We start from the raw sequence: 14,305 nt of genomic DNA on the forward strand, positions 1-14,305 counted from the left end.
TTCAGGCGAGATAATGGTACAGTGCTAATGCTTTAAAGAGTTAGTTGTTTTATATACTAGTATATACTCACAACTATTTATAAATGAGATGAGTGATAGGAAGCCCTATCATTCAAAGAATTCCAGAGGAAAGAATAGACGGGGGCATGCATGGGGCAGACTCGGGTAGTTTCATCATATCATTTTGTTTTTGTGTCTGTTTGAAATGCTCCCTAGTAAAAACGTCAATAGAATGTGGCTTTTTAAAGTTAGCTCGTATATTTAGTTGCTTTCATCCTTTGTGTGAGGTTCTCTGGACATCCTTTAGGTATCTGGGGACTCTGCAGAGCATCTGTGTTGGGAAATATTGGCGTGTGAAGCTGAGGGATTGGCAATTATCGCAAAGCAGAGCACAGCGATTCCAGGGCCGTGCTTTGGAGACCTTAAGGCGTCTCCCAATGCCTCCCGCCTGCTGGTGTTTGCATGTGTGTGTGACCGCCCTCCGTCTGGGGCGTGAGTGGGATCTGTGACTTGCTTCTGATGAGTACAATCTGGCCCAGATGAGAGATGGCACTCTCATGATGATGTGACAGTACATAGCTTGGTGGTTGTGCAGAAGCAAGCTGCCAGAATGGGGCAAGATGGATGTGGCCTAACAGGAGACTGTGGACCCTTGTTCCCAGCCACCGGCTGGATTTACAGCTAAAACACTGTGCAGTCAGCTGAAACCAGTTTGGCTCAGTGGATAGAGCATCGGCCTGCGGACTGAAAGGTCCCAGGTTCGATTCCAGTCAAGGGCATGTACCTTGGTTGCGGGCACATCCCCAGTAGGGTGTGTGCAAGAGGCAGCTGATCGATGATTCTCTCTCATCAATGTTTCTAACTCTCTATCCCTCTCTCTTCCTCTCTGTAAAAAATCAATAAAAAATATAAAATACTGTGCAGTCAGCTTGAAAAAAACAACAAGAGAAGTGCAGCTGATTGGGCTGATTGGGCATATTGTATCTGAGGAGCACTGGGGAAACCATGTAGAGAATGGGAAGAGAAGGGGAGTCCCTGGGAAAGGAGGAGCCCTCCCGCCCGGAGCTGGTGCTCATCTGAGAGGCTGATATTGGCTGCAGAGCTCCCGCTTGCCCCTGCTTGGGAGCGTGGGCTCACAATCCCACACAGGGATCTCAAACTTGGAGCAGCAGAGACAGGAAAGAGAGCGCATATGGCAGCGGGCAGAGGAAAGCAGGGAAACTGTCTGCCTAGGCCAGTGGTCAGCAAACACATTAGTCACCAGAGCCAAATAGCAACAGTACAACGATTGACATTTCTTTGGAGAGCCAAATGTTTTAAACTTAAACTTCTCCTAACGCCACTTCTTCAAAATAGACTTGCCCAGGCTGTGGTATTTTGTGGAAGAGCCGCACTCAAGGGGCCAAAGAGCCACATGTGGCTCTCGAGCTGCAGTTTGCTGACCACGGGGCTAGGAGGTTGGGACTTTCCCTTCGCAGTGAGAGAGCACACCTATTGCTAGCAGCCTTGGCCAGAGAGGGTCACCCCGGGCTTGGACTGCTGGAAAGAGTGTGCTGCAGTGTTTGACTCCAAAAATAAGGGGTTATACCCAGCAGTGACTTTGACAGACCCTCTGCTTTCCTGGAAGGCACTGTGCAGAGCCCTAGCCAGTGACTCCACTGTGTGGCGTGGGGAACGGGGAGAGGAATCTCTCACCTCAGGTGCAGGGTTGCACAGACTGCCCATCCTGTGGAGCTGGTGGCAGGGCAGATTGGGGATTTTTGACCCTCGCCGTGGAGAGGTGGGAGCACAAGTGGAGCTGGGATTCTCGACCCCCCACTTGACTGAGACCAGCTGTGCAGAGATCTGGGTCCTGTGCGGGGCTGACTTTGTAACCCCTTCTGCTTGGACCTGTGGCATGAGGGCACCAGGTCCTCACAGAGCAGGGGTATTTGAACAGGATCCCCTGGGAAGGCTTCTATTGGGGAGACCGGTGAGCAAGAGCTGGGCTTTGTGACTGCATCGTGGGGAGGCTGAGCTGAGCTCCCTGCCCTGCCAGGCTTGGGAAGGAGAGGCAGAGCAACGCATCCCCCTCCTGCAGGCTTAGAACATAACCCCCAACAGGAGATGGTTTGGATCAGCTCTGATGCCCCAGATAGCCCCACTGGTGCAGCTCAGTGGCGGGGGGGGGGGGGGTCAGGAGAACAGCTCAGAGCAGAGCATCCCAAGAGTGAGACCTTCAGAGGCTATTGTCTGGGGCCAGGAGAAAATGCTTAGCCCTGTCTGGTTTGGCTCACTGGATGGAGTGTCGGCCTGCAGACTGAAGGGTCCCAGGTTTGATTCCGGTCAAGGGCATGTACCTTGGTTGCAAGCACATCTCCAGTAGGGGGTGTGGAAGAGGCAGCTGATCAATGATCCTCTCTCATCGATGTTTCTGACTCTCTATCCCTCTCCCTTCCTCTCTGTAGAAAACCAATAAGATATATTTTTTTAAAATGTTTAAACCCCTCCTGCGGGCTATGCTGGCAACATTGTCAACTAGAGACTGTTTTGATCAATCCCACTAAGCCTAGGGCAGCTGAAACCGCGAATGCTGAAAAGGGTGCAGACTGTACCCAACCTGACCCTGCACCAGGCCACCGTAGGGGGAACAGAGTTGGAGTCTCCGGCAGACATTGAGGTGTTTGGATTTGAAGCAGAGACTCATTTCCCCTCAGAGTGCCTGACGGTGTCATCTCTAAGCAGAGGGCCCCAGCTAGGCTAGCCTGGCTCCACTGGAAGACTCTCTTTGGAAGACCGGGCAACCTCAGGGGACAGGTGGAGTAGTGACATGTGGAGGAGGACCTCAGAGAGCTACAGACTGGCCACAGCTATAACAGGAAATCAGGAGCCAGACTTGGACAGCTCCTGACATTGGCTGACACAAAAGTCCCTCCTAGGAGGCCTGAAAGCAGCAGACAGAACAATCAGCCTCAGACAACATAATCTGCCTAGAGTGGTCGGCAAACTCATTAGTCAACAGAGCCAACTATCGACAGCACAACGATTGAAATTTCTTTTTAAAGCTGAATTTTTTAAACTTAAACTTCTTCTAACGCCACTTCTTCAAAATAGACTCGCCCAGGCCGTGGTATTTTGGGGAAGAGCCACACTCAAGGGGCCAAAGAGCTGCATGTGGCTCGCGAGCTGCAGTTTGCCGACCACAGGCCAAGATAAACTTCACTTGCTGGCTTCTTTTTTCTTTTTTCTTGCTTTGGTATTTACTGTTGTTATTAAGGTTTTTTTCTCTTTTCTCTTGTTTCTTTCATATCTCTTACTAGTCTCCTTCCTTTTCTTATATTTTCTTTCTTTCTCATTCTTTTGCTTTACTTTTCTCTCCTTTTGACCTTTGCATAACTTTTTTCTTTCTCTATCTTCTTGTCTTTTTTCTACTGTTTTCCTTTTCCTACTTTACTCTTATTTTTTGCTCTCCATTCTTTCCTTTCAGAATCTTTTTTCTGTCCCTTTTCTCTTCCAGTATTCTTTTTATTTTCTGTCTCTTATTATTAGTAACATTATCTTTTTCTCTCTTTTTTATTATTCTTGTTCTCTTTTATCTTTCCTAATTCTCTTCTCTTTTGTGGTTGTTTTTGCTGTTTGTTGGGATATTTTATACTAGTGGCCCAGTGCACACTAAAAGAGAATTCATGCACATTAAAAGAGAATTAATTAAAGAAATATTTTAATATTGCTATTTGCCCTTTCTCTATGATAGAAGTGTCAGAGATGAAAAAAACAAAAACTACTAAAATGTATATGAAAATCTTTCTCCTGTCAGCGTCTGGGGCATGCCTCGGGATCCAGAGCCAGGTACCCACCCACCTGCGCATGCCTCGAAATCACATGAGACCCAAACTCAGCCATCCCCACCCCCATTGGGTGAGATCCAGATCTGGCGAGCCCCACCTCCATCAAGCCTCAGGTCCCCCGGCCTGGAGCTGGGCAGGGGGCACAGCCTCAGGTCCCTCATCAAGCTCCACCAGGTGGGAGGTGCAGCCTCAGTTTCCCCTGGCACACCTTCAGGTCCCCCAGCCGGGTGCTAGGGTGGGGAATACGGCTTCAGGTCCCCTGGCCCGGGGCGAAGGGCAGGGCCTGAGGTCCCTTGGCCTGGTACTGGGGCAGGGAGTGCACCTTGAAGTACCCTGTCAAGCCCCGCCAGGCAGGGGGCGTGGCCTGAGGTCCACAAGCCTAGTGCCAGGGTGGGGGGCACGGCCTGAGGTCCCCAGACAAGCCCCACTGGGTGGGGGGAGCAGCCTTAGGTCCCCTGCCCCGGCCCAGTGCCATGCAGCCTCAGGTAACTGCTAAACGCTCATTATGGGAACCCCGCCTCCGTGGTGGGCGCAGCCATCTTGTGATGGCATGATGGCATGAGGGTTAATTTGCATATTACCTCTTTATTATATAAGATGTCTTTGGTTTGGTTTGGTTTGGTTTTGCCCTGTCAGCGCCTGTAAAACCATTCATATGACCTGGTTGTGGTTGAGCCATACAGTTAGCCAGCCCGAGAAGAGAGTCCATGCATGAACAGGACAATAACAAGACCCAATTACAACAGGAGAGCCCAAATAACCCACAAAAGGGTCACTCCTATAATATCAAGTTTAGTAGTACAAGAAGACTGCACCACTTGGCCCACAAGACATTTACTGCAAAAGTCCACCCTATTAAGACCGGGAGTCATAGCAAGTATATCTAATACAGATACAAACACAAAGAGACAACTAAAATGGGGAGATAAAGAAACAATACCCAAATTAAAGAAAAGGAGGAATCGCCAGAAAAGGACCTAAATGAGATGGAAATAAGCATGTTATCGGACATAGAATTCATAGTAATGGTTATAAAGTTGCTCAAGGAACTTAGTAATAACTATAAGGAACTTAATGGGAACTACATCAGCATGATAAATGAGATAGAAACTATGTGTAAGAAACAGGCAAAAATAAAGAATACTGTAGCTGAGATCAAGTATATGCTGGAGGAATTAAAAGCAGATTTGATGAAGCAGAGAATCAAATAAGCGGATTAGAAAACAAGGTATAAAAAACAGCAGTAAAAAAAAAAAAAGATACTTTCAAAGCATGAGGACAGTTTAAGGGAATTTGGGGACAACATGAAATGTATCATAGGGTACCAGGGGGAAAAGAAAGTCAGCAAGGAATAGAGAACCTATTTGGAGAAATGATGACAGAAAACTTCCCTAAGCTTGTGAAAGAAAAAGTCACGCAAGTTCAGAAGGCAAAGAAAGTCCCAAGTGCCCATCAGTGGATGCATGGATAAAAAAAAAAAAAAAAAAAAAAAAAAGCTGTGGTACATTTACACAATGGAATACTATGCAGCTGTAAAAAAGAAGAATCTCTTCCCCTTTGAGACAGCATGGAGGGACCTGGAGAATATTATGCTAAGAAATAAGCCAGTCAGAGAAAGACAAGTATCACATGATCTTACTGGTATGTGGAATCTAATGAACAAAATAAACTGATAAACAAAATAGGTCCAGAGGCATAGAAGCATGGCACAGACTGATAGATCTCAGAGGAAAGGGGTGGGATGGGAAGAGATTAACCACAGAACTTATATACATACTAGAAGCCCAGTGCATGATTCAAAATCGTGCAGTGCTGTCCACCCTTGAGTGGTCTGGCCCTGACTCCTTCCCTGGCCCCGAAGCAGCTGTGGTCACTGCTGGTCTGGCCCTGCTGCTTTCCCGGGCCCTGCAGCAGCCATAGCTGCTGCCGGTCCAGCCCTCCCTCTTCAGCCCTTGAAGCAGCCTCAGCCGCTGCTGATCAGGCCCTCCCCCAGCGCAGGCGCGGAGGCCCCTAATGCCCCACCCCCAATGCTGTGCACACAACCTCCTTCTGTTCGATTGACCCATTACAGGAGTCAATAGTGGAGCCCCTCCACTATTATTTATACACACACACACACACACACACACACACACACACACACCGTATTTTTCGGACCATAAGACGCACCGGACCATAAGACGCTAAGACGCACCAGTTTTTAGAGAAGGGAAATGAAGAAAAAAAGATTCTGAAACAAATAGTGTCCTAAAATATTTTATGTGCATTAAAACCCAACATCACAGTCATAAACACATGTAATCAACCCTGTAAAGTAAACAGCAGCATTTAGAACCATTTTAGAGCCGGGCAAGCACACAGAGACCACACAGAGCCGGGCAAGTAAAAAAACTTTTTTTTTTTAAGTATATGTGTAGGCTATATTTGGACCATAAGATGCAGGGACTTTTTCCCCCCACTTCTGGGGGGGAAAAAAGGCGTCTTATGGTCCGAAAAATACGGTGTGTGTGTGTGTGTGTGTGTGTGTGTGTGTGTATGTATATATATATATATATATATATATATATATATATATATATATATATATATGTAATAGTGGAGGGGCTATCCCTCAGCCCAGCCTGCACCCTCTCTAGTCTGGGACATCCCTCTCACAATCTGGGACTACTGGCTCCTAACTGCTTGCCTGCCTGCCTGTCTGATTGCCCCTAACAGCTTCTGCTTCCAGCCTGATTGCCCCTAACTGCTCCCCTGCCAGCCTCATTGATGTCTAACTGCTTCCCTACTGGTCTGATCACCCCCAACTGCCCTCTCCTGCTGGCCCGATGGCCCCTAATTGCCCTCCCCTGCTGATCCGATCATCCGCAACTGCCCTCCCCTGCCAACCTGATGGCCCCCAGTGCCCTTTCCTGCTGGCCTGGTCACCCCTAACTGCCCTCCCCTGCAGGCTTGGTTACCGTCAACTGCCCTCCCCTGCTGACCTGATCTTGCGCCCAACTGCACTCCCCTGCCAGCCTGGTTGCCCCCAAATATGCTCCGTTGCAGGCCCGCTCACCCCCAACTGCCCTCCCCTGCAGGCCCAGTTGCCCCAAACTGCGCTCTCCTGTAGGCTTCATCACCCCCAACTGCCCTTCCCTGCCAGCCATCTTGTGGCAGCCATCTTGTGACAACATTGCGTGATGCCACCTAGGCTTTTATTATATAGGATATGCATAGCCCAAGGACACAGATAATAGGTGGTGGAGGCCTGGGGTGGGGCAGGAACCAGTGAAGAAGAGGAAGAGGAGGTGGGGGACTTCTCTAATACTCTCAACAACAATTTTTTTTTTAAAGCAAGCTATCATGTTGTGAAAGGGCCTGTAGAGAGGGCCACATGGCAAGGATCTGCAGGTGACCTCTAGGAGCTGAGGGTGACCTCCCCCTGACAACCAGCAAGAAGCTAGATCCTTGGTCTCTCATTTTCAAGGAAATAAAATCTGCCAACAACCTGAGTGAGCTCAAAAGTAGACCTATGATCAGCTAAGCCTCCAGATAAGTGACACTTTGAATGCAGCCTTGTGAGATCCTGGACAGAGGCCTCAGCTTAGCCAGGCTCGGACTTCTGAACAAAGGAAATCATGACCTAGCAAATACGTATTGTTTTACTTTTTATTTTTTAACCAAGAAAAAAAATATTAACAAGAACTAAGACTGGCAAAAAAAAAAAAAAAAAAAAAAAAAAAAAATGAGTTCTTAACATTTGCAACAACATGGATGGAGCTGGAGAGCATTTTGCTAAGTGAAATAAGCCAGGCAGAGAAAGATAAATATCATAGGATCTCACTCATTTGTGGAATATACTGAACAACATAAACTGATGAGCAAAAACAGATCCAGACAGAGAAACATCGATCAGAACATCAAACCTAAGGGAAGGTAGGGGAGTGCGGGTAAGGGGGAGAGATCAACCAAAGGATTTGCATGCATGCGTATAAGCCTAACCAATGGACACAGACAACAGAGGGTGAGGGCATGAATGGGGAGGGCTGGAGGGGGTGGTAATGGGGGAATAAGGATACATGTAATACCTTAATCAATAAAGAAAGTTTAAAAAAAGAATTAAGACTGGAGAAAGGGGGGCTTAGCATACACAGGCCCAGTACACAGTAGACATGTCCTTTTCAGACTAGTCCAGCCCCTTGGCTGTTTTGCACACCTCATTGGCTGCAGCTGCCATAGGAGTTGGATGATTGACAGCACTGCCCAGAGCAATGGCTAAGCGAAGATCCTTTTGAATGTATTTCAGGTAGACATCAGGCTCAACGTTTCCTTGCAGAATATGTTGGAACTTCTTATTCAGGTAGCTGCTGGCCAGTTGTCCGTCATTGAGGATGTCCAAGAATGTCTTCTGGGACTGGCCTGTCTCTTGGGCCAGGGTCAGCCCCTCAGCGATGGTGGCCACGAAGCTCCCCAGGACCATGTTCACGATCAGCATCATCTTGGCTGCATTGCCAACCTTGCCGAGAAAGAAGGCGGTCTTCCCCATCGCCTAGAAGCAACTGCTGCAGTCCTCATCTAAGTCTCTGTCTCCGGCTGCCAAGATCACTAGCATCCCATCATGAGACTGGTTCCCGGAGACGGGGGCTTCCAGAAAGCAGCCCCCCGGACACAACCAACTGTGCCAGCTCCGTGACGGCGTCAGCATCCATTGTTGACAAGTCCACACAGCATTTCCCAGGCTGGATCCCTTGCAGCACGCCGCTGAGGCCCAGCACCAGATCCTCGGCTCTCTTTGGATCTGGCACACAGGCAAAGGTGATGTCACAAGCAGAAATGACTTCAGCAGGGGTTCTTCCAGAGTCAGTCACCACATGACCCGCGTTTAGCAAGTTGGAGATGATGTCACTTCCCATGAGGCCTAGGCCCAAAAAGCCTATCTTTTTGGCTGTGGGTGTGATGCCGCCATTCATGGCCGTGCTGTCTGCTGCCTGGATGGAGTTGGACCCAGTATCCTCTTCACATATTTTCATCATCTTTCTGATTGCCTGGTAATGGTTATCTGGCTTCCCAGTTTGGCTGAGCAGGAAGTGGTGGAAATGAAGGTCTATGTCTTTAAGGAGCCCGCTTGCACTCGGCTGCCACTCAATTGCCATCATCCCATTCATAGGGGTAGACTCAGAATCTTACTCGTCCTGTGGGGACAGACCCCGCTTCTGGACACTCTGCTCTTGGGATCTTTTCAGGAGGGACTTAGAGCTTCTCTCTGAAGAGCCTGATGACACCCTCTTATTTCTTTCTCTGAGTTTTTCCCTTGGCTTCCCTTCAAATAGGCGAAGCGTGCGCTTCCCGCCACTTGAGTTCAGCCTACCTTTCTCCTCACCGGAATCTTGCTGATCCCCATCTTTGGTAGAACTGTGGGATGTCTGGTCTTTTTCTCTGTCAGCCCCGGGGAATTCTTCCACGGCCTCCACCGCTCGCTGGAATAGCTTTCCCTTGGTCTTCTGCATCATTTCTTCCTTATGTGCCTGGTACGGCTTCAGCTGTTCCAGTTCAATCCAGGCATGGTCCTCCATGCCAAAGAACTTCACAAAGCACCATTTCTTCCCGTGGGGTCTCTCCAGCTCCTCGGGTGGATTAATAATCTTCCCCTGCCAAGGAGGATATGGGCCAAGTTGCCCCCACACCAAATCGCCCAGCTGTAGGCTGATAGGCCGCATCTCACCGATCCAGATGCACTGGCCGCTGCAGGGAAAACCTTACGGCCGCATGGTGGCGCTGCAGCCGGAGTGTGCGGATCCAGATGCACTGGCCACGGTGTCAGGGAAGCTTACATCGCGTGGCGTGGCGGTGCTCCACGCTGGAGTGTGCCCGATCACGTGACCGGCCTGGCTGAACCTTAGCTCACCCTGGAGCTGCTCGTTGGAATCCACCTGACCACATAACGGTGCGGCTCAACTGTGCATTGTTTTAAGCTGCCAGATCGGTGGCAATATGTTATGGGGCAACAGGAAGTGACTACAATGGCATTATACTCTTTCTGCCCACCCACAGACTATAACATTTCTAAAGCATTTCAAGTAAATTCCTGTTTATCCTGAATGGTTAAACTTACTAAGCGTATTATATAAATGTGATGTTCAGGTAAAATGAAAGCCTGTATGCCACACACCGATAAGCATGTTTAAAATAAACATAACAAACTATGCATAACACCAAAATGATACTAAATAGCTGCTTGATGCTGAAACCGGTTTTGCTCAGTGGATAGAGCTTCAGCCTGCGACTGAAGGGCCCCGGTTCGATTCTGGTTAAGTAGGGGTGTCGAACTCAATCAGAGAAGGGGCCAAACTCTAAAATCCAGCCTAAATCGCGGGCCGAATGGTTTACTGAACAGTCATAAACTGTCATTGTGATGGAAACGCAGCAGAGTACAGTGATGACAGCGCGGTGCGGGCCACATTGCAAGGCCTGGCGGGACGGATTTGGCCCGCGGGCCTTGTGTTTGACACATGTGGGTTAAGGCATGTACCTTGGTTGCGGGCACATCCCCAGTGGGGGGTGTGCAGGAGGCAGCTGGTCGATGTTTCTCTCTCATCGATGATTCTAACTCTCTATCCCTCTCTCTTCTTCTCTGTAAAAAAAAAAATCAATGAAATATATATATATTTAAAGATAAAAATAAATATCTGCTTGAGGATAATGAATACAAATAATGAACATGGTACAGTATTGTGAGGAAAATGTGATTGTCTCAACTTTCTAGAGTCTTACATTCCAAGTTTTTATAAGTTATTCAGTACTTTGAAATAAATGAAATGACGAAGGGGGCTATACTTAGCTCACATCTCACACCATATATAAAAATTAACTCAAAATGGATCATAGACCTAAATATAAGAGCTATAACTAAAAACTTCTTTAAAAAGGATGAAAATTTCAATGAGTTTGGCAAACATTTCTTAAATAGGACCCCAAATGTGTACACTATAAAGCAAAAACAAATAAATAAATTGGACCTTGTTTAAAACTTATGCTCTTCAAAACATATTTTTTTAAAAATGAAAAGACAAGTCATAGAGAGAAAATGTTTGCAAAAAAATAACATATAGCCCTAACCGGTTTGGGTCAGTGGGTAGAGCATCGGCCTGCTGACTCAAAGGTCCTAGGTGGGTTCGATTCCAGTCAAAGGCATATGCCCTGGGTTGCAGGCTCGATCCCCAGTAGGGGGTGTGCAGGAGGCAGCTGAATTGATGTTTCTCTCTCATTAATGTTTCTAACTCTCTATTCCTCTCCCTCTCCCTTCCTCTCTGTAAAAAATCAATAAAATATATATTTTTTTAAAAAATTACATATATATATATACATACATATACATATATATATGTATACACACACACATATATATATGTATATATCAGATATAGGACTTGTATTTCGCCAAAGAAAATAAATATATGGATAGCAAATAAGCTCATAAAACGATGCTTAATATCATTTTTAAAAAACTTGACCATACCTACCAAGTATTAGTGAATATATAGAGCAACTGGAACTCTTATACATTGCTGGTGAAAATGTAAAATGGTACAATTGTTTTTGGAAAGCCGTTTGACAGTTGGTTAAAAAATTAAGCATTTACCTACCATATGGCCAGACAGAAGGCAATCACCAACTGCATTACCATATCTAAATTCACCATTCTGAGGGGTGTGCTATGATGTTTCTTGGTATTACTTCAGATTCAGGCAACAACAAAAGTGTGATGATTCCTTTTTTTATAATGACTATTAGCAACCTACATTTAAATAATGCGTTAAAAGTATGTATGATTTGCAAAGCCCATATATTTCGCTTGATCTTCACATCAACTCTGAGAGAGAGGTGAGGAAGGGTGGGTTTACTATCCTCACTTCATAAGAGGGTGTCATCAGGCTCTTCAGAGGCTCTAAGTCCCTTCTGAAAAGAACCCCAAAGCAGAGTGCCCAGAGGCGGAGTCCACACCCACAGGACAAAGAAGGGTTCTGAGTCTACCCCTATGAATGGGATGATGGCCGGATCCATGGCGGCAGTTGAGTGGCAGCCGAGTGCGAGCGGGCTCCTTAAAGACATAGACCCTCATTTCCACCACTTCCTGCTCAGCCAAACTGGGAAGCCAGATAACCATTACCAGACAATTATAAAGTTACTTCTCAAATGCATGTGTAAGTCTCAGACCTCACGGTGATAACCATTGCTTTATTAGAGCAGTGATCCTCACATTTCAATGCGCCGAACCCCCTGAAAAGCTTGTTAAGCGTCTGCTGGGGTCCACCTTCACAGTTTATGATGAGGTAGGTCTGGGGTGAGGAGCAAGCATTTGCATTCCTAACAAGTTTCCAACTGATGCTGCTGCTTTCTGTCCTGGGACCACATGACAAGGGCCTCTGCTTTAGAATAACTGTTGATAGTGGCTGGAGGGAGTGACAGGGAGAGCATCCTAAATATGTCACTACAAAAGCTCAGCTTTTTTTTTTTTTTTTTTTTTTTTTTCAAATCTTGCTGTTGGACTACTTTTTTTGTAAGCAATTACCCTTTGTGGTACTTTCTTGAGCAGTCCATCAAAAAGACAAAACGTGCCCTAACCCCGTGGTCGGCAAACTGCGGCTGGCAAGCCACATGCGGCTCTCTGGCCCCTTGAGTGTGGCTCTTCCACAAAATGCCACGGCCTGGGTGAGTCTCTTTTGAAGAAGTGGCATTAGAAGAAGTTTAAGTTTAAAAAAGTTGGCTCTCAAAAGAAATTTCAATCGTTGTATTGTTGATATTTGACTCTGTTGACTAATGAGTTTGGGATTTATATTATTCTGTTTCCACAGTGTGTAGAGTTTCCAAATTCTTTCCTCAAAATCCACCTTCATGAATTTTGCTTCATTTGTGTGCCTCTGGCACTACAATTTATTTAACTTTTCTTTAATGGACTCTTTTAAAAACTTTAATGTATTTTAAAAGCTAACATCCATCATTATCATTTATTAAAAATAATATTGCCGGCTATAAGTAGAGGGCAATTATAAAGTTTATAAATTATATAACTTGGCCTGCTCTCCTCCTCACTTCACTCTCTCCAAGCTACAGTAAGACCTCACTTATCATCAATAGGTTCTGCAACTTTAAGTGCAACGACGCACAATGAAACCGATTTTACCATAGGCTAATGGATATAAACAAGAGTTAGGTTCCTGTGGCACCTCATCAATGCTATAACAAAACAACATGGAGCAAAGCAACGTTATCTGAGAACCTGCTGAGGCAGATTGGCATGGCTGAGAGATCAAGCTGGAACACAAAAAGGTTTCAGATCAAATCCCAACATCACTATTTACCAACCTGTGGTCCCTCAGCATCAGATCACCTGGGAACTTGTTAACCAGGCAAGTTCTTAGGCCACACCCCAGTTGGACTGAATCAGAAACGCGGGGGGTAAAGCCCAGATATCTGTGTTCTAACAAGCCCTCCAGGTGATGCTGATGCAAGTTCAAGTGTGAGAAGCACTGCCACTTGACTTCCTGAATAACCCTGTGCAGATTCACAGCTTTCTAAAACCATCATTTCCTCATCTGTGAAATACCGAGAGTACTAACCATGTCAAGTTGTGACAATGACATGACACAATACATATAAAGAACTTAGTAAACAATAAACATCTATTGTTATTATGATGAAGAAAACTGTCCTTTATCCCATGGATTCTATTCAACTCGGGATGTTTGTTTCTGCGCTATCGTACAATGCTCAAAGCTTAACTGGTAACTAGTCTGATTTCCGCTCCATCCCAACCAAATGGAATGCCATTCATTTCCTGCTACACGGCTCTCTACCTCCGTATCTTCACTGTTCCTGTTCCACTGTCCCAGAATGCCCTTCCATTCCCTGCCCACATTGTCCAAATCTTAACTTTCCCCCAAAAGATCAGCTGAGGTGGGTTCCTAACTGCTCCAGGTCAAATGAATCTGCCTTTCATATATATATTGATTTCAGAGAGGAAGGGAGAGAGGAATAGAAATATCAATGATGAGAGAGACTCATTGATGGGCTGCCTCCTACATGCCCTCTACTGGAGATTGAGCTAAAAACCCGGGAATGTACCCTGACCAGGAATCAACCATGACCTCCTGGTTCATAGATTGACACCCAACCACTGAGCCACACTAGCCGGGCTAATCTGCCTTTCTTAAAACTGTCCATTTTCATCTGTGTTGCAGGTTTTAAGCTCTAAGCAATCAATTTTCAACCTTTTTCATCTCATGGCACACAGAAACTAATTATTGTAATTCTGCGGCATACCAAAAAATATATTGTTTGCCAATCTGACAAAAAAATAGGTATAGCTGAAACCGGGTTGGCTCAGTGGATAGAGCATCGGCCTGCGGACTGAAAGGTCCCAGGTTCGATTCCGGTCAAGGGCATGTACCTTGGTTGCAGGTACATCCCCAGTAGTGGGTGTACAAGAGGCAGCTGATCGA

General features: G+C 46.4%; 2 protein-coding genes across 5 annotated transcripts in view; both read right to left on the bottom strand.

The window, feature by feature from the left end:
• Window positions 1-14,305, bottom strand: part of PCYT1B (phosphate cytidylyltransferase 1B, choline) — a 90,908-nt gene that overhangs the window by 45,725 nt on the left and 30,878 nt on the right. The gene's annotated exons all lie outside the window — the stretch shown is intronic.
• Window positions 7,865-10,039, bottom strand: LOC118719836 (putative oxidoreductase GLYR1). The gene is given in 2 exon segments (XM_036439663.2): window positions 7,865-8,470; window positions 8,472-10,039. Coding segments are annotated over 2 exon segments (1,530 nt in total). The 5' UTR covers window positions 9,524-10,039; the 3' UTR covers window positions 7,865-7,992.

This window comes from Pipistrellus kuhlii, unplaced genomic scaffold, assembly GCF_014108245.1.
Source record: "Pipistrellus kuhlii isolate mPipKuh1 unplaced genomic scaffold, mPipKuh1.p scaffold_m20_p_16, whole genome shotgun sequence".
Lineage (NCBI taxonomy): Eukaryota > Metazoa > Chordata > Mammalia > Chiroptera > Vespertilionidae > Pipistrellus > Pipistrellus kuhlii.